The sequence below is a fragment of the Parasteatoda tepidariorum genome, chromosome 7 (assembly GCF_982258835.1).
Source record: "Parasteatoda tepidariorum strain Cologne lab strain chromosome 7, Ptep-v5.0, whole genome shotgun sequence".
In the NCBI taxonomy this organism is placed as follows: domain Eukaryota; kingdom Metazoa; phylum Arthropoda; class Arachnida; order Araneae; family Theridiidae; genus Parasteatoda; species Parasteatoda tepidariorum.
The window spans coordinates 8,305,161-8,332,721 of NC_141761.1; the positions used below are offsets into that span (position 1 = coordinate 8,305,161).

At 28.4% G+C, this 27,561-nt stretch overlaps 2 protein-coding genes and 1 long non-coding RNA gene across 9 annotated transcripts in view; 2 read left to right on the top strand and 1 right to left on the bottom strand.

Moving 5' to 3' along the window:
- LOC107440777 (mitochondrial potassium channel ATP-binding subunit) overlaps positions 1-27,561 on the bottom strand; it is a 546,992-nt gene that overhangs the window by 93,705 nt on the left and 425,726 nt on the right. The gene's annotated exons all lie outside the window — the stretch shown is intronic.
- Positions 1-27,561, top strand: part of LOC147806797 (uncharacterized) — a 494,278-nt gene that overhangs the window by 92,820 nt on the left and 373,897 nt on the right. The gene's annotated exons all lie outside the window — the stretch shown is intronic.
- Positions 855-26,424, top strand: LOC147806800 (uncharacterized). 3 transcript variants are annotated; one of them, XM_087167232.1, is made up of 8 exons: positions 855-1,050; positions 1,812-1,873; positions 3,254-3,296; positions 10,170-10,281; positions 15,525-15,682; positions 16,943-17,051; positions 19,834-19,934; positions 26,196-26,424. In XM_087167232.1, the coding sequence occupies exons 1-5, from the start codon at positions 992-994 to the stop codon at positions 15,558-15,560; spliced, it is 312 nt and encodes a 103-aa protein (XP_087023358.1). In that variant the 5' UTR covers positions 855-991; the 3' UTR covers positions 15,561-15,682; positions 16,943-17,051; positions 19,834-19,934; positions 26,196-26,424. The 3 variants fall into 3 exon arrangements, 2 of the variants coding, with proteins under 2 accessions (XP_087023358.1, XP_087023359.1); XM_087167233.1 differs by lacking the exon at positions 16,943-17,051; XR_015435236.1 differs by lacking the exons at positions 855-1,050; positions 15,525-15,682; positions 16,943-17,051; positions 19,834-19,934; positions 26,196-26,424 and having other exon boundaries at positions 1,680-1,954; positions 10,170-10,266.

The window sequence follows — 27,561 nt, forward strand, 5'->3', positions numbered from 1 at the left end:
ACTTGCGTTATCTGTGATTAGCTTTGCACGATCAACTATTCATATTGAGTTTGATGATTAATGAGTTTTTATTACTGATTTTAAATTCATAAATCTTGTTGTTTTTATTTTTAGAAATTAAGTTAAAACAAAATTTATTTTTGTCATTTGGATTTGAACATAAGTCAATCAGCTTTGTTTATTTAAAAAAATTTGAAAGATTTGCGTATTTTATTCATTTTTTTAAATCATTTAGCACTTTGTTTTATTAGAGAGTATAATAATTTTTTAAAAAAATATTCTTTTCATATTACTTGTTAATTAGCTAAACATGTTATCGAATATCAAAATTTTTTTATTTTTAAGAAATTGAGTCTTATTTTGTTTTTCGTTCACAATTCGGTCATTATTTAATTTAATTTAAATTTTTTTATCTGAAATGATAAGGTCCCGCAGTGGACTGATCGTTAAGACACGGTTCCCTGCAGATCACCGAAGTCAAGCATCACTGTCTGCGGTCAGTGTACAGGTGGGTGACCACTTGGGTCAGTCTGCATAGGGACCGAGGGTGTGCGGTATTGGTCCTCGTTAAACTGTTCTACCGTAGATTGCTCGACTTCGCGTGCTGGTTGCCTGGCTACCGAAGCGGCGGCGCCATCCCCTCTGCAGAGGATCAAAATTGTGATGGCTTGTCTTCGGATCATCCTCAGGGATGTTTCCCAGTTCGTTGTGAATAGCACATCGTGCAGCTCTAGTACAACGTAAGTAAAGTACCAACCTACCTGTGCCACCTGTAGCTACTGCGTCTACACAAAGATTTGAAAGTTCAAAGCTTGTTTTAAATCGCACAGACATATGCAGCTGCAAACATACTCAGCAAAACAAAAATCTGATCTCTTTCTGATACATGATTCTAGTTATTATTTAGTCTTTCTGAAATAAATTTACGACATTAACTTTTCTAATAAATGTAGTTCCAAATTAGGATGAGTGCTCCTACTTTTAATGATTGATGAAGAGTTTGCTTGTATATGGTACATGGGTTATTCCCTACAAATTGGCTATTTTCAGGTAGGGACAACAACATCAAAAAAATTGTCGGAAATTAATAATTTTCTGTAATAAGCTACAGGATAAGGTACTAAACAAGAAAAATAGCTGTCTTGGTTAATATTAAAAAATTGCTTTTATTATTTGAAGTTTTTATTAAAGTGAGTCTATGATAACGTAGTAAGAAAACGATAATTTTAGTCACAAACATGTTTAAAATAATATTTTTAATGAACATGCTTAAGTACATCCTTAGTCCTTAATTGTTTTTTTTTATTCATATATTATTCATTACTGCCAAGTATTAACTATAAAATACATATATTATTTACTTGTATCAGCTATAAATAGTAAACATGTAAATAAATTATGGGCTGCTAATTTTTGACAGGTTTTCGCTGTTTTTCCTCTTTTTTTTTACCACTGAAAACCTACTTTTTATCATGTTATAGTAAAACTGGTTATTAAAATCTTACCTTAACCATGTAATTCCAAATGTTATTTGAGTGTTCCAGCTATTGAAAAAGCCCTTGATTCCGTAAAGATTAGTTTTAGAAAACAACTCTAAAGGTAGAAACATATTACTGAATTAAACAATTAATTCTCTTTTTCTGGCTGTTGCGAATTTCGACTTCATGAAGCTGGTAAAGTTACTGTTTTATTTTTCTGGGAAGAACAAATGATTATATGATTGGGAGGTTTCTTTAAGGAATAATTGCTGCATGTGGCCAGCTCCAAATATATCTTAATGAGTAAATATCTACCTGATTTTTTCATTGCAGGTCCACATATAAGAAAAACAAGTACCAGAGGTTCACAAAAAGATTTAATAAGGAAGATGCAGGTACATAGACAATCAAAATGACAAACGAAATTCCAAGATCTCTGCACTCTTTAAAATCATAAAGCCATCTACCAGTTCAAGGTTAATACCTACACATTTGTGCATAACTCAGAGTAAAAAATAAAACAACTGTCCACACATGGTATTATTTTTCTGAAATTACAAATGATCATATGATAGTGTTTTCTTCAAAGGATTATTAAAATAGACTCAAATTAAATTCTAACTTAAAATGTATTCTTAAAAGTATTTTTTCTCATTGAAGGGAGAAGATTCCGTTTATAATTAAGCATTATGATTGCATCTCATTATTTTTACTTTCTATAAATTATTATTTTCTTCTTTTTATAATGTTTTATGGTACATTGACATTAATTTTGGTCCCATCTGTTTTTTAAAAAAAAGTTTTTATGGATAATATAATTCTTTTTAAAGCAATGCAAAGCTTAAAAAAAAACAACAAAAAAAAAAAAAAACAGGAACGTGGTATAAGTATTAAAACATACTGTAGTGAAAAAATAAATGATTGGTGTAAATTTCTTTGCCTAACTAATTCTGTTTAATTATTTCTACGATTAACCACTACATGTTTTGAGAAATGAAGTAAAATAGAAGTTAGTAAATAAAAGGAAAACTTATTAATCTAAATCAAAACACTTGAAAATTATCGAACCGAAACGATAGTTAAAAAAGGCACTAGCATAAATATTAAAACCCGGAACAAGGCAAGATCAACGGAATTTAAAAAAAAAAAACTAATGATAAAATTTAAGAATAAAAAGAATTTATTGAGTGCGAAATTTATCGTGAAAAGAAAAAAAAAAAATCAAACACAGTGAAATCAGAAAAACAAAACTGTTTTTCTGATTCCACTATGTTTGATTTTTAAAAAAAAAATTTTTCTCCCAAGTTTTTCGTATCCCCCTGAATTTCGTAGGCCCTCGGCGCGTGCCTAGTGTGCCTATAGGTAAATCCGGCCCTGGGTGGTCCTCTTAAACATAATTTTGCATTTAGTAGTATAAAAATAATTTTTCTATCAGTACTTACTATTGTTTGGACCAAAGCTTAATGTTGCCTTCTACTTTTAATCATGAAGTATACACGCATAACATTTAAATAGTATTTACATATGCAATTGCTGGTAATAAGATATTTAAACTAAAAATTTCTTTACAATAGCAATTTAATGGTAAATTAAGAAAATATTTTCAATGAAGTTATCCAGATAAAAAACAATGGGTCCAAACAAGTTATTTTCTGCTAACCTTGTATCTCTACTTATCAAATTCTTTCCTGATCTGATAGCCTTTAAAGTTTGAGCCTTTGTCAGTAATCAATTTGATTGCCATTCATTTTATTGATGCTGAATCTTTTTTTCAGATGCAGAAGGTACTTTAAACCCTCCTTATAATGGTTCTACAAAGTGAGTTTCAGAATGCTTCGTGCATTTTTAGTAGTTTAATTTTCATCTGTTTTATTACTGAAGTTAAAGCATTGTACCTGATAGTGTTTTGTTAATTTTGAAATGTTTGTTTTCATTTTTATTTGAGTACAAATAATAGAAATTCGATTAATGTCTTAAAAACTATTTTGCTATGTCCACCTGCTATTGTTTTCGAATAAGTTTTTATAGTTGTATGTATGAGACTCTCTACTCTTGAAATCCCCATATAGATTTGTAAAGTTGCATGCTGAAATAGTCTTTTATTTATCTCGATGTATTTATGTTCCTTTATTTTTGTTATTTTTGAAATATTAGTCCTTATCAATTTTCAATAAAGTCTTTTAATTTAGATGGATATTAAAGCAATGAAATTCTTTAGGCAAATATTTGAAAAGTCTATATATCTTACTACTTGTGAATTATAATAAATTCCTCTTATGATCAGCCTAATGGGGATGGGTCTCCATTTGTCTACCATGTATAGCAGATTGACCAATGAAGGACCACATGCCAAATGGAACACCCAAAGTATTTAGGCAGACATATTCACAGCAATTTTAGGTAGCAATTGTTATAAAAACATTGTTCTAACCACTAAATTCTATTTCTAAGTTAACCTTGTAATATCTTAGTATAAAATTAAATACTTTTAAATGTTTAAAGTTAAAACTTCTAAACTGATTACTTAAGAAAAAAACAGAATCCGAAAATCAGAATCAGTTAATCAGAAAAAAATTTAGATGAATTGAAATAATTTAAAAACTTTGGGAAAATTCATGTTTTTTTAAAATCATATTACACAATACATAAGTCCATTTAAACATAAATTTTAACTTTAAAAAATTTGTTCATAGAATTAAATTTAAAAAAAAATATTCTAGTTATTAAAATAAATGCAAGTTAAATACTTTGATTGAAAGAAACTTTATAGGGTTAAGAATGATAAAAATTGACACAAAATCCGTTCTGCGGAAAATAAGATTTAGCATATAGTTGGGGAATATACTTAAGCTTTAAAACATTTATTTCAAATTAATGATATGACGCAGGGGCAAAGAGAGGAAAAAAAAAGAAAGAAAGAAAACATTAATTTTGAATAAAGTATTTTCCTTAATAATAAAAAAATATTAAGATACTTGTTTACAATTTTTTATGGCGAATACTTTTTTAACATGACACTTACTATTAACAATTAATACACGTATGCATAAACAATTAGTAACATTTACACTACTTTACGAAACTTATTTTGATTATATTTTTTACAGTTAAAATTTAATAATATACAAATCATTTCCCAGCGTATAATCATGAATGATATGAAATGGTGTAAGTATATAGAAAATGGTTTAAAAAATTATTTAATGGTTATCCTGTATTTTGAAATTTTTTTAAATATTGTGATAATTTTATTCACTTTATCATGTGATAGCTTTTTAGAGCCATTAAATGAAAATTTAATAATTTTGTTTACGGACTGCTCTGTAATTTTGAGCAGGCCAAATTTATTCTGGAAAACAATCTTTCGACAGAAGTAGTATTAAATTAGGGCAAATAACTTAATCACTTTTGGAATTTGTCCTATATGGTGTTCTTCATTTCCATATTTTTAAATCACGTTAATACAAATAACAATGTGTTATTTTATAACTGCCTAAATACTAATTTCTATGTGTGCTTTTTAAATTGCGTAGATATAAAACGCAATGTGTGATTTTAAAATTGCGTGAATATGAATTGAGATGTACAATTTTAAATTGCGAAAAGATTACTCACAGCGCATGATTTTTAAAATGTGTGAATCGCGATATATGGTTTTTATATCGCATGAAAATGAATCGTGATGGATAATTTTCAAATCTCGTTATTGTTAATACGAAATGCGATGCGCAATTTAAAGATCGCATAAATACGAATTACGATGTGTGAATTTTAAATTATGAGAAGAATTAAAACGTGTAAATACGAAACTCGACATGTGATTTTTAAATCATGTAACAAAAAAAAAATAGGTTGGGTGTGTGATGTTAAACTTGCATTTGTTCATGGGTCTAAAGAAATATACACGTGTTTTGAATTATATTTTAGCAAAAGGGAACGCCTTTAATATAAATGTACACAACATGTTTTTTTAAAATTCTTTTCAGGAAGGGATCGATTTTGTTAAAATACGTAATTACTTTTTAAATTTCAAAAAAAAAAATTTAAACAGTATCGGATTTTAAGAGTTGTAATATTGTGCTAAAATATCAGGATATTCTAAATCAGAAGTAAAAATGTAGCAATAATTGGAAAGAAAAAAAAACGCTCGGAAAACCTTTTATATTTATGTGAAAATCGACACAAATACAACACGTAAAAAGTAATTATTTTAATGCGCTATTCAAAACTCGCGTGCTGTCAAATTATTGTATGAAAAATATCAGAATTTTTTTAAATCGCGGGTAAAAACGTAGTAGTAACTACCAAGGAAATTGTCAAAATCCCTTTATATTTACGGTGAAAATGGTTTAAATAAAACGCGTCATAATTTTATGTATTTAAATGCGAAAGGAAAGTATCGAAATAGCGTATAAAAAAATATTGGACTTTCAAAACCTTGTAGAAATGTGTAACAATAATTGCCAAAATAACGATTGAAAAATAATTTTATTTGCAATAAAATCGGCACAAATAAACCACGTCAAGAAATGGTTTTCTAAATGAGTGATTATTTAATTGCGATTCATAATAATATCGTGCTAAAATATAAAAATTAAAAAACCATGCGGAAATGCGTAGCTACCGAAAAAGGATCAAAAGTGGATCAGATTTTTCAGTTTGCAGAAATAAAGCGTTTCATAACTTTTAAAAATCGCGATTCCAGAAAGTACGTGAAAATTGGCAGCAATAACTACCGGAAAGTCATTGGATTTACAATGAAATCGGAGCACACGAAGAACGTCAAAAGTAATAACTAAAATTAGAAATTCGTATATCGTAATAATGATGTGTTAAAAATAATGAGATTTTCAAAACTATGCCTAAATCTGTAGAGGTAACCATCGAAAAAAAACGATCAAAAACTACATTGAGTGTAATTGGGTGCATCAAAAATTTAATGCGTAAATTTGAAATTTCCAAATTTTTTTTTATTTAAAAAACAAAGTAATTTTTTTTTGTTTTGTTCAGATTACGGCCACGGCCGCACATTGAGGGTTGGCGAGCCGCAGGTTGTGCACCCCCTAGTATACCAGATTGTCTATTGTACTTATAAGTCTTCATTATCATTAAAAAAAACATTAAAATGTATAAGAAATGTAGCTATGACGGCGAGAATTGAACTGGGGATTATCTGTAAGGATATAAACTCATTCATGTATTACTGTAATTGAAAATGGAGTAGTTAATACTTTCCTTTTGTAAATGTTCATTTGGAAAAATTTTCTATCAATCTAAATTTTTTTTAAACAATTTGTTGGTATTTGATACGTGTTAAATTGAATCCATTCTTAGACCTTTGAATTTTTTTTACCAATTTTACTAGTTTTTTGAACCATGATAAATCAAACACGTTGTTACTTCCGAAAATTTCTCATTCCTATGTTGTAATTTTTTTGCTGTTAAAATGGCATTTTATTTTAATCAGAACGTGAAGACATTTTTTAATTAGGTAATTTATTTTTATTTAAATGATCAACTGTTCTTTAATATTTTCTTTTCTTTTTGAGATTGATTTATATTCTTTTATTTGTTAAAAATCAGGAAGTCGTCATGGAGAAATTTTCAGAGGAAGGCATTGGCTCACATTGGGCTGTCTGGCCAACTATGATGATAATTTATTAAAAATCTATGCTTAAATTATTAACATTTTTAGAAAAGAATGTTAATTATTTGTCTTGTAGGGTTTGAAATTTTAAGGACTCACTTTGTTAAACACAGATGTTAATGTTGTGTATTTGCTTGATGTCTTCAGGATATCATGTCCCTCTTGGAGGATCAACTCCATCCTCTAGTTCAATCAGAGTTATTAGTGTTAGTTGATGTTCTGCATCAACCTGAACTTTTATTCCCTCATGGAACTGAAGCTGGGAAAAATGTGAAAATGGTGGATTCATGTGGTGGATTTAGAACTTTTAAAAAACATCTATGTATGAAATGTGAGGGTATTTTCAGTATTTTTCTTCACACTTAACCTGTGTAATTAATATTTTAATTAATTGCACAATTAATTACAATCTCCTGGCGAAAAAGGGAGCCTGTGTCCTACACAGAACTAATTGCAGACTCCCTTTCTATAATATCAAAAGTCTCATAAAGAACATCTTCAGGGCCTCTTTTCACGAGGAACTCAAAAATCGTAATTCCAATAAATCATGGCTTAAACAGATTCTCAATGTCCCTCGGTGGCCTAGGATGGAATCTGTTGCCGTGTTTCGTCTGAGAACTGGCCACGATTACCTGAAAAAACATCTATGTCGCATCAAAGTGGTTCATGATCCCTTTTGTACATTGTGTGACCTCCACGAGGTAATAGACTTGTTTCACCTGTCTAGGTGCCCTGCTCTCGCTCGGAAATCTCTCTGGGAACGCTACTGAATTGCTTGCTCTTATTTATAGATTTATTGTCATCTTTTTGATGTTCAATTGTCATTGGAAATAAAATAAAAAATAAATAAATATTTTATAAATTATTATCTGAAATATCTTTATACTGAATATTAATGTTTATAAACAGTTATACTCATATTTATAAAAGGAAACCTATATAAAAGATTATAAACTCTGGTTTTCACCGAGGTGGAATTCAATCACTTATCAATTATGCTTTTCAATTCATTAATGAAATTTAATAGTTTTTTTTAATTAAAAGTTTCTTAGTAAAAGTATTTCTTAATCACTGTATCTGTTATCAAAATATATTTGCAATTGTTAAAATATGTAATAATTCACTTAAATATGTTTTTAACTTAAAATTAAATATAACTGATATGTATTACACTTTTTAATGTCTTGTTTTCTATTTATATTGCTTGAATATAAATATTCGAGAATACTTGTTATTTTTTCCTTATTTTTTAATTGAAAACAATTAGTAGAAAAATGTTCTGAAAATTTTTACTGTAAGAAAGAAACAAGAAGTAATGCCAATTAAAAGAATATATATTTTCTTATTAAAAGAATATATATTACAATACATTTGCATCCTTTTAAAATTCATGGTTTAAAATTATACAACTAGGGTTGGTCATTAGTATATTGTAATAATTTGTATAATTATGGCTACTCGAAAGGATAAATTATGACTTTGTTAAGCATTTTATAATAAAATGGTTCAATTTTGGAATTATTCACTAAGTTTAAAAACAAAAAATGTATATTAAATTGAAATGTACAGTAAATTTTTAGAAAGTTAGTTTTTTTTATTTTTAAAAAATATCGTTCTTTGAGCTTTCTTTTTCGTTAGACTTTAAAGGTTTAGTTATTAATGCAAATTAATACGAAAAAGCAATTAAAAGTCTAAAATCTACTTGCAAGGTAGTAGATTTAGACCTTTATATGTGGTGCCATAAATTTTGAGTTCTTTAAAAAAAGTATAATTTTCCTCATACCTTGTTTAATTGCATCAATACATTTTCGTTTTCAGTAATATTAATTTTCTTTATAGCATTATTGTTTATGTATAATTCATTGTAATATACTTTTTTCATTTCAAAATAATATAAATTACATTTCAGTACTTGGTAATGTATATATATATATATATATATATATATATATATATATATATATAATATAAAAAAAAAGTATTTTTTTAAAAATATCTTATGATAAAATGGCTCATGCACGCACATCACTTAATGAGTCTTATGCCACTTTTGCGTCTTAGTTTTCTTTCTTACATTAATTAGTCTTATTAAAGTTTTTTATATGTTTAACAAGATGATTTAGTCATTTGTAGTTGGATAGAGAATTTCTTAATATATAACTAATTGCCCTTTCTTATTTTGCTTCCTTCGCGTAAACAATGTGGAGTTTTTTTTCCGGTCTGAAGAACTATTTAAACAGTTCTCTTTTAAATATTATTATTTGTATGAACTGTTACGTTAGAGGATAGCTTATTTTCATGATAGATTCACTACAGAATTTTTACTCCTGTGAAAAATTTATTTATTCACAAACATGAGAATAACATAAAATAAATCATTAGCAACGCGAAAATCGGAAAGAGTTTTAAAAAATAACAGTTTTTGTGCTATTAACAAATCTCAATATCAATATAATAAATTTAGATGCTTGGATATAGTACTAAAATAAGCAAACACTAGACTAAATATTTTTAAAAGACTGACGCTTGCCTTTCAAAATTCTTTTTGTACATAATATTCATTATTTCTATTTACTACCAGCAGAAAGATTACTCTACTTTTCTTGAATACAAGGGTAACATATTAGGAAAAATATTTTTGCAATAATCATAGAATTTAAGTTATAGAGTAATAAAATTTATAACATACTTATAGCAAGTCTATGTTAAAAAATAAATTGCTTTAAGTTAAGGGCAGGAAACTTATTGCATCTCTTAAATAAATCTTTCTTCAATTTAATATGCCTCCATATTTCAATTACTCTGTATAATGTACTAAATTTCCCAAAAAATTTTAAAGAAATATGTTTTTCAAAAACATTTGGTACATGCAAATGGTAAAAATACCACTTTTAATTGATTTATTGAATTTTTATACCAAATGCTATTGTTTTATCATTTTCCTTCAATAAATGCTTACTCCTAATTTGAAATTTTTTATGAATACATTATCAGTTATTTGAAATTTTATTAGTTCTCACATAGTTTATTTATTTGCTGTTTAGACTTATATGTCAAACTGAAAGATTGTTGGAGAAAAAAGAGGAAAAACTTTGCATTAAAGTGCTGCAAACTTTTAAAGAAATGATGTCATTAGACCCAGACTATGGAGAAAAGGTATGTTTAGTCTTAACTATTTACTTACAAGGGCAGTAAATAAGCAGTAACTATTGATTCTTATTTGTTCCTATTATAAATAGTTATGAAAGCTTAAGTTCTGATAACGACCAAGTGTGTGTTTTTTTATTCATTGTTCTGCTTTTATTATACTAATAGATTACAAAGTTTGTCATCATTGCAAATTATTGGTTTCTTTTTGTTTCATGTCAAGTTTCAGAAAAATATTAAACAAACCTTCCCTTCGATTTTCATTATTATTACATGGTGCGTAGCGTTTTTAAAAAGGGCTTAAAGGTGCTTATTTTCGTTTTTTAAAATCCCTTGAGGGTGCTTTTTTCATTGGGTGTTTTTAAAAAGTGCTTAATATCCCCTTTCCGAAAATGAACTTTTTCTTCTTCTTTACCATGTCGACTTTTGCGCGTTATGCAAAAGGATGCTTTTCGCATTCTATTCAACGTCTTCACAATTCATTCAATCACTATCTGATTCGGCTTCCCGTCGGTCTATAGCGTCTGAAAGCACCAATCATTTTACATGTTTGATACCCTTAATAATACCCAAGTATATAAGGTTTTGAATCACTGCCATTTTAGCATTTGAAATCTTCAAAATTTTCTACGTCAAGAATTTAGAAACCTCAGATTTCTTTTGCTTGTTCGAGAATACTGTTATCATATTTTTCTTGAACATCTGAAGAAGATTGCTCATCAAGCGATATTATCTTTCTCGAAGATCGTGATAAAGTAGACGATTTTACCTTTGACCATGCTGCTGATATTTTCGATATACTTCAATCCACTAACGAATATTGCTTCCAAAAATTTGGTAGTGTTGTAACTTCATGAATAAAATTTTTTTTAATCTTTAAAATGTTTCTCTTTATATTTTTCGTGTGACTCCAGAATGAGCACGGATAATCCGCAAACCGGATAATCCACAAACCAGATAATCCGCAAACCGGATAATCGAGAGTGTACTGTACTTTTTTTATTTAAAAGATGTCAATCAAGTGATTTTTTTATTACTATAAAAATTATGTTATTGCAGATTACTGAAACTTTTGTTGTAAAACAAGCTGTTATACATGCTTAACCCACTTTACTTGAATTACTCTTATATTCTTTTTCCCAACAGATTGTCACAAATTTTTTTTTTTATATTTTATTATTTACCTTTAAATTATTCTTTTTATATATATTTTTTAATTATTTTATTTAAGCGTGTTTATTGTGAACCAAATTTTTCTTTTATCTGGTGCATGAAATTCTAGTGAGTATGATGCTTTTGTAGCATTAATCTATAGGCTTTGTTCTTGTCTTCTGTGGCCTTTCTGCAATCATTGTCAAACCACTCATTGCGGGTTCGTCGTTCCAGATCTGGGATAGCCTCAGGTGCAGATGTCAAAATGTTATCCTTTATTGCGTACCAGTCAAAAGTGAAGCCTAGTTTCCCTTTTTGTTCACGAATTCAATTGGAGAATTTAATTTTATATTCTTTAAGAATGTCTTGATCATTTAATTTAGAAATGTCAGGTTTGAAATCTCTGATTTCTCTCCTGTGATAGAAATTCTTGAATAATAGGAGTCTGACTTTGGATATCACAAGGACATTGTCTCGTCGACATTCGCTCCTTTAAAACTTCTCACGTCCATCACATTGCTATGGTGTCTCGTGTCCACAAGTATATGATCCATCTGGTTATCAGTTAACCCATCAGGGGCCAGCCAAGTAAGCTTGTGTATATCTTTATGTGGGAATGCCGTGCTTGGGAACAGATTTTCCGACACAGCAAATTCAAAACCTCTCTGTCCGTTTCCGTTAGTATCAAAGTGAAGGCTTTCATCACCAGCATGGGATCTAACAAATCCTTCTCTGCCGATCTTAGCATTGAAGTCTCCAATTACCATCTTCATGTCCTGTGTGTGCAGGGCAGGGCTCTTCATCAACAGGTCGTATAATAAGTCCTTTTCCACATAGTCTTTCTCTTCAGTCGGTGCATGAGCACAAATCTGGGTTATGTTGTAATGTCTTCCTTTCAGTCTTATTTTACAGAGTCTCATGCCCTGAAAGTCAATGACTGACTCTTTTGTTCACAATGAAGCCAACACCAAAATGGTGTGATTTGTCATGGCAGCTGTAATATACCCTGCATTCCCTTTTTTTTTTAATCAAAAATGCCTTTTCCCAACCATCTGATTTCCTGAACTGCAAGGATATTTAGCTTATAGTCATGGTCTAGCTTATTGCAAGGTTATCCCTTCCCATGCAGAGTCGTCTGGGTAAAACAGAGCCCGGTATATGCACATTGTTGAGGTTTCTGAACTGGAGGTTCTTTACAGGGTGGGGTAGTTGGCCCCACGCCCAACCCCTAACACAGTTCCCTGATATAATCCCCAGGGGCAGTGTGCCCAGCTATACCCCCGGACTCTGATGCCCTAGCTGACCCAACTCACAAAAACTCGACGGTAATTGCAATTAAAAAGCTATGGCATAAAGGTATTACTCTTAATTGGACTAGAGCTCATGTGGGGAGGCGGATCGGGCAGCCAAGGAAGCCATCAGTCTCGACCGAGTGGATTTCACTGTCCAACTAACCCAAGTACAGGTCAAGTCGATAATAAATGAATGTGTCATGACACGGTGAAAAAGCGAATGGACAAACAATACTAAGGGACATCAAACTTTTAAATTTTTTAAAGATCCAAGGGTCACCAGACTGCTGGCAGATTTTTACCTAAATCAATTTCTATGGCGTGTTTGGTAATCATCAATACCGCCTTTTCGGGAAATCCCCAAACTGTAACTTCTGTGGTGAATTCCAGGATATTAAACATCTATTACTTGATTGCCTGGAATTCCAGACGCGTCGTGGCACTGACTTTCGAAATAATAATACTGAACATCAACTCTTTTCTAATCAGGCCTGCAGAAATACTATCAAATACATCATCAAAGTGACCCTAAAGAACATTTTAGACTTTACGTAAACTATAATACTTGAACTATTACTTCTGAACTTAGACTGTCCCTCCATCGTGCCAACATTTTAACTTTTTACTTATTGATTTCAACTATCAACTTTTAAAACTTTACACCTGCTTTTATCATCTTATCTATCTACACTACGATGTTAGCTTTTTATTTGTTGAGTTTTATATGATTCGTAAATTTAAAGTTTTACTATTTCACCCAAATTTTAATTTCTTATAGATTTTGAAATTGCTCATTTTAGCATTTGATGTTAAATTACTTTTAGAATTTTACTTGTTTTGGGGCTTTTCCCTGGTTTTAAATTTCTCTCTTGTTCTATAGCTTAATATTTATCTTACTCGCCCACCATGTTCATGGGCTGTTGCCATTTTTTTATGTATCTTGTGTATTTTATGATTTGTATATCTCTTTGGATTTACATAAACATTTACCCGTATGCCCTAAATTGGGGCAGGGTAAATTTTCCTATCCCCGGACGCTGGGTACCCACTTTAGTCGCCTTTTACGACATGTATGAGCTACATTGAAGCTATTCTTTTTCACCAGGTCACCACACAGGTGTTTCTTATTATATTCTTTATTTTAGAATAATTAATAATAATTCTATGAAACATATCAATTATATAATTATTGCTATTTATTTATCTGTTAGAAAATTTCTGAGATAAAACTTTTGTTTTGGTATATTTATTTGTTATATTATTGTAATATTCTTAAATGTATATTTATTTTTTGCTTTTATATATCCATTCTGCATTTCTGCTGATGCTATTTTTTATTAGTTTCTATAAAAGCATAATAACACCTGTAATATTATTATCTGATATAAATAAGGAATCTACCAGGTTTTTTTTAAATACAGGGTATCCGCGCACCTGGAAAGTCATGAATTTTGGTATTGAGCAAAATTTGTCATGATTTTAACTAATTTTTTTTTAAAAAAATCATGAAAAGTCATGGATTTAGGTCGCCGATTAAATTTTTAAAATGGAATTTACCCCTCTCATACCCAATTTTATAGTGTTCCGAATATCTGAATTTGTAACAAAATTCCCACTCACCACTCCCATATTTGATTAAAATATAAAATATTTTTATCGTGTTCTATAAAAATTATGGTGTTCTTTCAAAAAATTAAAGGAAAAACATCATTTCTAGAGCAAATTATCTTTGAAACTTCTGTGATTTCAGAATTTTTGTTATTATTTTTATTTTATCAATTTAAAATTCTACCTGAGGGCAAGCCAGTAATTGGTAAATTTTTTTATTCCGAAATGTGAACAGAAAATTCAGGAGTATTCTTTTATTTTCCTATGAACAAGAAAAGTATCTTTCGAATGTAATTCTGCCGAAGAAAAAAATTTTTCACTTTTGTATTTTTTCAGCTATTTTATGGCTTCAACTCTTTCTTTACACTGTTTTTAAAATTTAAAATCTATAAATATGAAGAGGCAGAGTATAATAACTTTGGTTTGACATTGAAATAGTGACATTGAAATGAATGACAGTGAAAAACAGCATTATAAAACATTTCAATAAATGTTTTTATAATGCTGTTTTAAATTTATTGTTGTGTTTTTGTCAGAGAAAATAGTAACTTCGTTAAGTCATGAATTTGAAATTTATTAAATGTAACAGATACCCTGGTAAATATTTTTCTAATTAGTTATTTTTACTTCATCATATTGTGTTGCATTTTGTCTTCTCAACAATAGTCATCATCACGACAATCCCTTAATTTCTGTTAAGCTTCGCGCTCCCATGCCACAGGTTCTGGGTTCGATCCTCGGGCCGGGCAAGGTTGACTCATCCTTTCAGTGGGTAGATAAATGAGTACCAAGCATGCTTGGGGGCTAAACACTGGGGGGTTCGCATTCGACTGACCACCTAGCCGCAACATCTTGCTTCTGCACCCCTGAGCCCAATGTTAAGAAAACTGAGATGGGCACAGTAGGCCTTGGCCCTTTATGGGCTGTTGTGTCACTGAGTTTAGTTTAGTTTTGAATGGCAGTATTAAGAGTTAAAAAAAAACAATACTGGAGATTAAAGCACAGTAATCAATGAATGCAGTCAATAATATTTATTGTTTCAAATCGATACTAATTAAGTTAAAATGTCTGCGTATAGAATATAAGATTAAAATAGTTTCATTTAATATTTCTGTTATATTTATAACAATATGTTATAAGACATTTATTTCACAAAATTTTGATATTTTTTCTAATAGTTTTGTATCAAACTCTTTTTAGGGGCTCATACCCACATTGCTCTTGAAGAAATTTTAGCCGAAAAGGCTGAAAAACCAAACGATGCCGAAGAAAACAAACTTTCCCTAGAAGTAGTTCTGATGCAGCCTATTTTAAGATTCTTACAACTCTTGTGTGAAAACCATAATTATGATTTGCAAGTAAGTGCACATTTTCATAGCACAGATTATTAATGAAAAAAAAGGATAAATTAAGTAAAAATTCAAATTAAAAATATTCCTTAGCTCCTTATTTAGTATTAATATGTTTTACGGGAGACATAAGTTTAGCTCATTAAATTTGGATGTAGCTTTGTAGCTATAGATTGAGTGGTGTTTAGTTTTGTTTATTTAGTAATTATAGTTAAATTTCAAAGTGAAGTTGAGAAAGTTTGTTTTATCCAAAAAGGCTGTTGAAGTAGTAAATCAATTATCTTAAATATTTGACTTATTTTAAATTTACAGGTTGCAGTGTGTTTATTTATCTTCAAATATATATTGTAAAGAACTACATTTTTATTCACTCTTTATCTGAAACAACTCACTATATTGTGAGAGACTTCAAATAATTATATGCATTGTGACTTTTTAAAAAGATTTCCTTGCATCTTTCATAGTCATCATTTAATTATGTTGAACCCTTGTGTTGGTTATTTGTATACAATACCCACAATTGGTATAACTGTGGCCATTGACATAACTGAAAATATAGTACAATTTATTTTGTGGAGATTATAACCAAAGTCTTGTATCGAAAATTGTCTTTATTATGGCATGCTAGTGTTCTAATTATGAAACCTCTTGTATTTTGTAAGTTTTAAAGCATCTTTCATTTTTCTGAATGTAAAGCAAACTTTTTTTCATCACATTTAACCATATATTTTTTTTAATTCTGTTAAGTTGTGTGGATTCACAATGATAACTAGGTTTAATAATTTAATTTTGATATTATTTACTATTATTTATTTTGATATTTTCGTTAAGACTGTTAACAATTAGAAACATATACTAAATTAAATTAAGTCTAAGAAAGGAAATGTATGTGTTGTGCAAACCGATTAGATTTCTCTCTTTTTTTCCAAATTATAATCGACATCCTTAATTATTATCATAATTTTAAAGAGTGGATAAGCATTGCATAGTTATGAATATTTTTTTAAATATTTTTGTTTGCATCTTGCAAATAAAAACTACCCCCAAAAAATTTATTATTTAAAACATTATTTTAGACAACTATGCACTATTTTAATTGTTTTTTTTAAAATGTTATTTAAATTTTTTTAATTAAATGTTTAATTACATAACTTATGACTATTTAGTTTTTATCTGTTCCTTTTTTTAAAATCAAAACTTGAAAAATTGAATACAATATTTAATATCCATCTGCTTTTGTTAAAGATCTTTAATTTCTTTTATTTTTAGAATTTCTTGAGAAACCAAACCGATAAAAATAGTTACAATGTTGTATCTGAAACTCTTATGTTCCTTGATTGTATATGTGGAAGTACTACAGGAGACCTTGGATTATTAGGTTTATATATAAAAAAAAAATTCAAAATAAAAAGTAATATTTTTAAAAACCACGTTTTAGTAGTGGAGAATAATAATTAAGAAAAAAATTGAAAAACGAAAAACGTGGGGCGCATGAAATACATAACAGTAATGTTATATTAGTGTGTGTATGTGTTTTTAAGAATATGTGTATGTATATCAGTAATTGTAATTGTATCTGAATATGGAATATGCTTTTGTATATGCATATGTATGTGGATGTATATGTGGCTGTGCATGTGTATGAGTAAGAAAATGTGTATATGTACTGTTATGTATTTCATGCGCCCCACGTTTTTCGTTTTTCAATTTTTTTCTTAATTATTATTCTCCACTACTAAAACGTGGTTTTTAAAAATATTACTTTTTATTTTGAATTTTTTTAATTTGAATTTTTTTATTTTAAACTATGATTTTTTTAATTTTTATTTTATATTTTTAAAAAATTATTATTTTTTAATTATTATTCTTCACTACAAAAAAAGTGGTTTTTAAAAATATATATTTTTATTTAGATTATTTTTCTTAGTCAAGAGTAGTCAAGACTACTACAAGACCACTACTAAAGTAATAGAACTTTTATTTTAAATTAGGGATACAAAAATCTTTATAGAAAAACAATACCTTTGCGACTTTCATTAGTTTTATGCTGATGACAACCAAAACAATCTGGAAATGAATGAGGAAAAACTGGATCCTACCACGTGATTTTTCAGCCAATAAAAATACTCCGACAACAAAAATCTTTTCACCTGACACGTAATAATTTGAAATAATGGAATCGACAACAAAAGACAATCTCGAAAATAAATTTTTTTTAAAATTTTAATTTTATTTTACTTTGCATGTCTTTTTTCTCTTCATTTTCATGCATTGTCATCCAATTCTGAACTGTGTGCTAAATTTGAAGTTTGTAGCTAGTCGGGAAGTTAGTTTAAAATCGATTACAAAATTCCACCCGGACAGACATACACGAAGGCAAGTTAATATAAACGTGGTAATGAACACAATGTTGCTTTAGTTAACCAAACTTTAGAAACACTCACTGAATATTGCCAGGACCATGCCATGAAAATCAAGTAAATAGTTTTGATTTATTTTCTTTACATTTATTGTTTATTTTTACACATTGTATTTGCTTTTGTTTTAGTGTACTCATGTGGTAAAAATTGGTCCTCTCCAAAAATCAGTATTAGAAAATTTTATTTTTCTAATACTGAACCAACTCTTTTCTTTTAAAGTTTTCAATCCAATATAATTAGTTTTAAAATGAATAAATTAAATTAATTTTGTAAAGAAAATATCCTTGATAACAATTTTCTATTTGTATTAAGGAGTGACTGTGCTTTTAAGTATTCCATCATTTCATATACCATTTATTGATATTAAATACTTTAAGTTTAAGAAAAATTATTTTGAACCAATTTAAGTGAGAATAATATTACTTTTGAAATTATTGGTTAATGTACTTCTCAGAGCCATCCCACAGTCAACTGATCATAAGACTTGTACATCACCAAAGTCAAGCTTCACTGAGCAAGTGGGTAACCACTTTGATCAGCCTGAGAAGTGACCTTATTAAACTGTTCTACCATAATGTGCTAAACTTTGTGGGCAGATGGATCAAACTTGTGATGGCGTGTTTCTGAACCATCTTCAGTGATGTTTCCCAGACTGTCCCCCATTATGCAGCTCTGGTGCAATGTAAATATTGTACAACTTCTCAGGGCCAAGATTTAAATTTCAGTTGGTTGTATTAGAACAATCTGACCAGTTTCTGTTGAACAACTATGTCAGCTTTTAAAATATTGGTTAAAGTGGTTTAAAAGCAAATGTTTCTCAAATCAATAATTGAAATGCTTCTCACTGTTATTTAGATCCTATGTTGTAAGGACTCGTATAATTGTTGTTCAGGATCCCAAAAGAAAGGAGAGAAATGATTTTATCATTCTCTGATTGTAACAGGGTTGCCACTCCACAGGAAAAGCCTGGAAAATACAGGGAATTTAAAAATCACTTAAAATAACTAGGAAAATGCAGGGAATTTTGATTTTTTCTTTATGAACTAGGAAAATACAGGGAATTTTGTTTCTTATTTTTGTCTTTTAAAAAATGGTGACTCCTCAAAGAGTAATCTATGGGATATTTCACCCTTATATTTCAGCTATACTAAATTATTTCATTTGCTAAAGCATTATTTAAGTATGTTCACTGTTTTTCCAGCAATTAAATATAATAAAAATAGTTAGCCCAATATAGCTCACACAAGAGCACAGTAATTGTTGTTTCCACTTAATATATTGTGTATAATATGTACAGGGAATTTTTTTCCCAGATTTGAGTGGTAACCCTGTGTAAGATAGTTCTTATTGAAACCCAACCTAATGTAATATCCTTAATAGTTTCTAAATTAAGTTCCTTGGTTGGTTAGGAAACAGTGTGGTAGCCAGGTAGTTACTACTACAGTATGGGAAAACGAATGGATTTAGTCCTTGAACTGAAGGTTTCTGTATATTTCATCTAATCTAACAAAAAATGTTTTATCTTTATAAACTTATGTAATATTAGAATAATAAAACCTGTAATTGGTTCTAAACTGTAGCTGTTTTTGTAATTTGTTGTTAACCTTTCCATTTTTTAATAAAAATTTTTTTTTTAAGTAAACCAATATGCAATGTTTTAGATTTAAGTTAATGGATTTAAATTTGGTTTAAAAAAATTGTTAGCTACTTTTGTAACCTATTGTGTATTATTTTACACAGAACAATGCATCGAAGTTATTGCTGGCAAGAATGGAAGGCAGAGGTGACAGTGAAAATGCTGAACGAAATCTCCATCCATCTGGTAAAGTCCAAAACATCTGGTAAAGTAATATTTTAAATAAATTTCCTATTTACTGGGGACATTATTTTTAAATATTATATTTAATATTTTTTTTAAATATTTATTTACATTATTCAAGTTAATAAATGAAGGATTAAATAATAAGGCAATATTATTTAGCATTTTTTGACTTAATTTTTTATTTCAAATTACCAATTACTTTGTTTTCTAGTTATTCATTTATTTGTTTATTTAATTTTTTACTTATTTTTTACAGATTTAAGTTTTACAGATTTTTTTCTTTGACAACAAAATAAATGAAATATTTTGGAAACTGCTGAAAATTTCAATTTCTTCATTTTATTAATGGCTTCTTATCTTCTGTTACATTAAAAAGAAAAAAGAAAAAAAAACATTGAAGAAGAGATATTTATGTGAATAAGAGTATTACTACTATTACCAGCATACCTGCTGAAATTTTTTGTTTTAACTGTTTAATTTTTTTTATTTATTATTTTTAGTATTTAGTTATTTTGAAGAGTTTGATTTTATGTGTACTTTTTTTTAATTAGAACTTCTTTGAAATTGTTCAAAATACTTCTATTGTAATTTAATGGAATGTGATATTTTAATAAATTATCAAGTGCAGAAATTTAAATTTGTATCTAGCTCTAGAAAATTGTGGGAAGCTTGTGAAAATTACATAAATTTCTTTTTCTGTCAGTATAATTCTTGTAGCAATTGAAAAATATTTTAAGATTAAATTATTTAAAATTATATTAGGAGAAGCTTTCTAAATTTATTCTAACGATAATTAATAAGTCACAGAGATTTCAAAGATTACAAATGTTATATTTTTGTCAGTTATTTCTTTTATCTAATTTATTAAGTTCGGAACTCATCATAATGTACATTATCTTTGTTAAATAGAAAATAAATAATTACATTTGTAATAATTATTAATAATTTTTTGATCTGCTTACATTCTAGTATTTCATAATAAGAAGCTAATGCATCCTTATTGGAGATGAGTCCCAGCTGGGCTTGACAACTAGCTGAGACTCATTGTCTGGAAACATTTTCCATACTCAGGCTAATGACGTAGTTTTTATTTACTTGCTAATTTTTAAATAAGTGATCTCAATATACTAATCTCAAACATATTTTACTTAGTCTTATATCTTTACAAATTTTAGCTTAATCTTACATATAAAATCTTTAACACATATAAAATAGGCTTAAATTTAGAGTCAGCCTCTAAGAGCGAGTCTATGCTTAACACTAATTAGTACTTCCTCAAAACAATAAAAGTTTCATTTAATGGTTAATTATCATAAGGCATTTGATCTTTTAATACTAATTTTTTTTTTAGTAGTTTGAAGTCTTGTGACATTTTGTTTCCTCCATTTCATTCTCATTGTGGTTTTAGTCTCTTCTCGATAATTAGATGTGTCCATTTTGATATAAACATTCTAAATTGTTTATTTAATATTTCTATTAGCAAAAGCCAGGAATTTCTTTAATGATTATTAAGTATTTACAAACTATTAAGTGTGAAATCATGTCTCCAAATTATTTCAAGTACTATTTTCCAGGGATTGCCCACAATATTCTAATGAATTAGAAAAGTACTTATTTAAGTTTCAAGGAAAACTGTCCTTTTTTGTATTCTGTTATTTATGTATCTGTGTTAATTATTATTAAATAATGTATAAAAATTGCAAAAGATTTTTAAGATAACTAACTCCAGGCATTCTTTTCAAATGATTCCTCCCTTGAAAAAAAGTACTTTGAAAAAAGGATAAATATTAGGAGCTAAAAAATTAATAAAACAGAGATACAGACAGGGTGGCCACCCACCTGGAAAACCTTGAAAACCTGGAATTATCAGGGAATTTTTTTATACTGGAAAAAACCTGGAAATACCAGGGAAATTTGGATAAAAACCTGGAAAAATCAGGGAATTTTAAAGAAAAGCTGGAAATTTTTTCTTTGATCATTTTTTTAATTTCACCAATTTAAATTATTTACAAATTTTTTTAATTTAAATCATTTCATCCATTATACCCACTTTTTTTTAAACGGAAATGTATCGCCAAACAGTTGAAATATTATCAACTTAGCGATACTTTGCTTGCATCAAAATTTGCTCCATTACAGCTCTGTTAAACTAGAATGCCACATAAAATTCTGCCACGGTTGCTGAACGAATGTAGAAACCTTTGACCGCTATGGGACTGTTCAATTTAGGAAAGATTCTGGTGGAGGTGGAAAAAGGGATTAGGAAATTTCTGTTTTTAAATTCTGTTCTTGGGCTGAATCCATTTATGGCTCAAGTTTGTTCCGATGCTTTGGTGGTATTTTTTTTTCTATTTTGACAAAATGTTTTTGTATTTTTAACTTTACTGATTTTGTATTTTTAATTCTCCAAAAATTAGTTGGTTATAATTTAATAATAATAGACTTTATATTGCACCCTTTTTCTCAAAGCTTTTCTACTCCCATACAAAGAAATCTATGAATTATTTTTTTCTCAGCAAACCAACCAATCACATATTTTTACAATCGCTAACCGCAATGTTTGTCAACAAATCTTTACAATTGTTGCATTAATGATTTTTGATTCAAAATTTTGTACCAAAACATTAAAAATTAAATAAAAAATCTTGAAAATTGTCAAAATAAATAATTTTTTTCAAGATAATATGTTAAAAAAATAATATTTTGAATAAAATATTTTATAATACCGACACTTTTCTTGTACACATCCTACACTTTACAAGAAAAAAGAAACAAAAACCTGGAAATTTTAAGATTTTTATCTGGAAAACCTGGGAAAATCAGAGAAATTTGAAATCTGATTTGAGTGGCCACCCTGAAAATAACGATGCAGATCATTACAATTACGTAGAAATGTTTGCACATTTAAAAAAAAATAAATTTAAATTTCATTTCTCTTTTCAAATGAAAGAGAAAAACAGAAAGGACCCAAGGGACAACAGGACTTAGAATTTGGGTTTAAAATGTCCTGTTTTGCCTTTAGTATGCATTTATTGCTCAATAAAATAATTAATTATGTATTGGGAGTACAAATTAAAACAGTCCTTTTTTTTGTGGTTAAAAATCCATTTATTTCAGAACAAAATTAATGAAAAGATTAATCAAAGTATTGTCCATCGTTGGTTACTACTTTTTCCCACCTCTCAGGCAATTTTCGAATTCTATCTCTTCTCATCTTTTGAGGCGATCCAAGTTAAGAGGCAATTTTCGATTTCTGCAAAGGAAGTGAACCGGTGACCTGCCAAATCGTGCTGCGTCCGTCGGAAGAACCAGTAATCAGAAGGAGCAATGTTTGGCGAATACGCCGGGTGTGGTAAAATATCCCACTTGAGCGTTTATAAAAAATTTTTGCGACATGAAGCCAACCGTTGTCATGAAGAATAACTTTGTCATGCCTTTGCTCATATTCGGGCTGTTTTTCTCTTAATGCACGGCACAAACGAATCAATTGTAGCCTATACCGATCGCCCATAATGGAATCGCCAGGTAGTAGCAGCTCATACTATACCACACCATTCTTGAAAGGGCGAAACCATTCCCTACATGATTTATTAGTTTATTTATTTTCATTTTAATAGTTCTCTCCCCTATTCAATGAAAAAAAGTGTTTTATTTATAAATTTTATTAATGTATATGAAATACTTTTTTTAAATTTTATTATGTACAATAAGATTTTGATTGTGCAAACACAATCATATTTAAAAACCTACCTTGTTAACATAGCTAAAAAATATATAGGTTAAAGAGAGAAAAATAAATGCTGATTTGAAGCATCTTGAAACTAACCTGTACAATATTGAATGCCTTCTAAGACATTATTTGGTAGAACAATTTTTTGCAATACGAAAATTTTTTTAGTCCAAGCAAGTAAAATGCCTTGTAAAAGTTTTTTAATTTATGGTTACTAAAAATAATGTTAATAACACCTACATTTCACTTATTTATCTATTCTTAAATAGTAGAAAATCTTTTTATTTGGCAAAAATACACCTTTTCGAAAAAACAGTTTTCTTGAAACAGAAGTTTAAAATGTCAACGCAATAGGAATCACTAAACCAACATTTAAGTGCGAAGGAAGCAAAAAAGTTATAGAAATTTCACGATTTTCTTATGAGTTAAAAAAGATGAAAAACATCAGAACCAATTTAATTGCACATTGAAATGTTGAAGTTTTCAAAGATTATTTTTTAACTTTCCTGTCCTCTGGCAATCAAACAGGTTTAAATATTTTCAGTCCGGTTTTCCTCCGAATTATTCATTAGATTAGATTGTTTCTTTTCGTTTGTGACCATTGATGTGTGCGTCTTATAGCAAAGTTTTTTTTTTACTAGAATTTGAAAAGTATATATTGAAAGTGGTTAATGTGTAACACCTGCTATACTAATCTACAGAAAATGGCAACTGATTTTTCTGTATCAAATGAAAATGCATGTAGTATGTAGTGTACTTCCTCGATAAGGGCCACCTCTCCTCACTGCCCTTTGATGACACTGTCTGTTAATATTCCTGTTAAAAAATTATTCGTGTTAATAGGTTTGATTTTGATACCATTACAAATATTTACTTTGTTAGAATTTTTCTCACCTGGTTAAATTTTTCAAAGTTTCTCTTTTTGGTATCAATAAGTTTATTAAGGGATATTAAAACTTTTTTGAAATAAATATATATTTTTTTTAAATGTACCTTTAAATATTTATTTTTCTCATAATTTTTAGTTTAAATTATAAAAAAAAATCTCAAGTTTTACAGTAAATTTTTTTTTAAAGTGTGCACAATGGTTTTCTTTTAGCATATCTTTTTTTTCGTAAACTACAAATTTTTCTCATTTTGATAATGGATGAGAACTACTTTTTGAAATACACATGTAAATTAGTATAAGATGGTAGTTTTACAGTCGTTGAGAATTAAATTCATCTACTACATAATAGTACACTTTTTGTTAAATATTTATGGTGTTAATTATGAGTTTTTTACAAATTTTTATCATTTTGATAATGGGTGAGAACTACTTTTTGAAATACACATGTAAAATAGTATAAGATGGTAATTTTACAGTCGTTGAGAATCAAATTCAGCCACTACATAATAGTACACATTTTGTTAAATATTTATTGTGTTAATTAAGAGCCCTTTAAAAATTCGATGTACCCTTTTCTGTGAGGAAGCATCTTGCGCTTTTTTATTTCAAGGGAGAACTCCGTAGTAGGCGTAGTAATGGAGTATTTAAGAAAAATTTTTAGTTAAAAAAGCAACTAAATAAATAAAAAAAAAGTGAAGTAAGGAAATTTCTTCAGAGATGTAAACAATGTTATTAATATTTATGTAAACATTTCATTTTTTGTCTTACATCTGTACCAGTTATATAGAGACATTACGGAAATCGTGACTTGCTCAAATCTGCGATTATTCTTATCTAACTCTTGTGTTTTTTATGTAAGGAAAACTTATGAATTTCTCAAAGCATCACCATTAAAGTAATTTAAAAACTTTTTGAAATATAAATTAGTTACAGTATTGGAAAATTATTTGCCTTTTTAACTAGCAAATTTTGAGCAATCTTTTTTCGTTTATTACTGAATTGGTTTCAATTTCATTACGTATTATTGTTTTAATATGAAAAATGTTGTAAATTTTGACTTTTTTTTTTGTCGAAGGAATCCAATAACAAATTTAATCATAAAAATAAACCGAAAAAGAAATGCAATTGATAAATTCATGTATGTAAGTAATATATATTTAGAAGTACTTTTTCTTCTATACCTTTCCTTGAAACAATAATTTACATTAGAATATCATAATTATTTTAAATATTAAAAGCAATAAAATTGAGCACCATTAAATAAATAATGGGAAAAAAAACAGTATGTTTTTGAAAGTTAAATATTTTCTGAGAAAAGTTGTGCACAAAATAAAAAAGTGAACACCCTGAATAACTTTTCATTTAACAGTCAGCTTTTCCTGTACTAGGTGTCAATTTTAATGGGTTCGTGAGTCAATAATCAATAATTTCATTCAAAAAGGAATTTTGTGTTCAAAATCTTTCTAAATTATAAGGCAGGTGTATACTTGCATGGTGTTACAATATGTATTTTGATCAGTCAAAATTTATCAATGAAATGATGAAAACAAAAACTTTTCAAGATAAAAATTTTAGTTTTACAAGCACATTTCTACAAAAATACTCAAGTTGCTTAAAATATATGATTTGCATAATTTTTATTTTAATATCTTCTCTTTCAGGATTTTGAAAAAGTCAAGCATTGTTTGTTGCAGTTGTTATATTGAAGTTTTTCAGTACTCTTCTATGCTATTCCAAGTGATTCTATGTTGACAAGAATATTTATTTCTCTGTTGTCTTTATTATTTTTAAAATTAAATGTAAATAGAAATTTGTGTAATATTTGTATTGTTTATGAATATTTTTTTGTATTTATATATCTTTGTATAATAAAATGTATGCTAGAGACAATGTTGATTATGTATTTAACTACTTTCAGTGTACATTCAATTCATTACATGAGATAACCAGGTGATTATATTAGTACATATTTGTACAATACACTTATTTTTTGCTAAATTTGCTGCAAGACAAAATATAATCAGTAAGACATGAATTATTGATCAATACCGCACTGAATCATCATCTGTAGACAGCTTCTCAATATTATCGGCTGTAGGTTGTATCTATTTCTGTATAGGGTACAATAGTATCACTAGATTCCTTAAAAACGCACAGCTTTTATTTTGAAACTCTATTTTTAACTTTATTATATATTTATTTTATGTTTAGTAATTTATATACATATATTGACTACAAGTTAAAACTTGAACAATTACTTGTGAGACACAGAATTTCTATAAATCTGGACAGCAGTTTTATTACTCTGCTTTTAAGTAGAATAGCACAGTAAGGGAAAAACTATTATGTATGTTTACCTAGCTTAAAAATGTATTAATAAGTTTAACCCCTTCCTTCTCGCTCCCGTGAGAATGACGGGGTGAGATTTTGCCCGCTATTTCTCGCCTGTGATATTAACGGGCTGGAGTGTTCAGTAGTAACGCGCCAATAAGAATAAAAACTAATTCATTTCTTTTGCAAGGAAAACATTTTATTTCTCATTTTACACACCTGATGGCAGTAACAGGATAATTTTAAGGTAATTGTAGATAATTAGTTTATTTTAAACTAGTTGCAGCACTAATCTAATACAAATACAAAAGCCAAGAAAATAGTCACTTTTATGATCGTTTTCATGAAAATTAACCGATCGTTAAGGGGTTAAACATAGATTATGCAGGGCACATCTTCTGGACTAAGGGGTTGAGCTGTGTAAAAAATATTTTTCTTTACAAAAAGCAATTTAAATGAAAAAGTTACCTAAAAATATTTTCTTAGTTCATTTATTAATAATTTATTCAAATATGTTATTTAGATGGCTAGATATTTATTTAGCTAATTGAATTGTATTAAATAAAAATAATTGGATTTGAGGGTTTTAATTACCCCTGTAACTAGGTCAGTGACTTCTAGTAAATCTCAATAGACTGAAAGGATGCTGCTGGGTGATTATAAATTGCTGGCCCTCAATTATTGATTCATTGATTA

Bases quoted from the DNA above. Each gene is read 5' to 3' on its own strand.
- LOC147806800 (XM_087167232.1), top strand. From the start codon at position 992: ATGAAGAGTTTGCTTGTATATGGTACATGGGTTATTCCCTACAAATTG. The intron at 3,297-10,169 runs GTGAGTTTCAGA...TTTGCTGTTTAG, and splicing joins CCTTATAATGGTTCTACAAA to ACTTATATGTCAAACTGAAA. The intron at 10,282-15,524 runs GTATGTTTAGTC...AACTCTTTTTAG, and splicing joins ACCCAGACTATGGAGAAAAG to GGGCTCATACCCACATTGCT.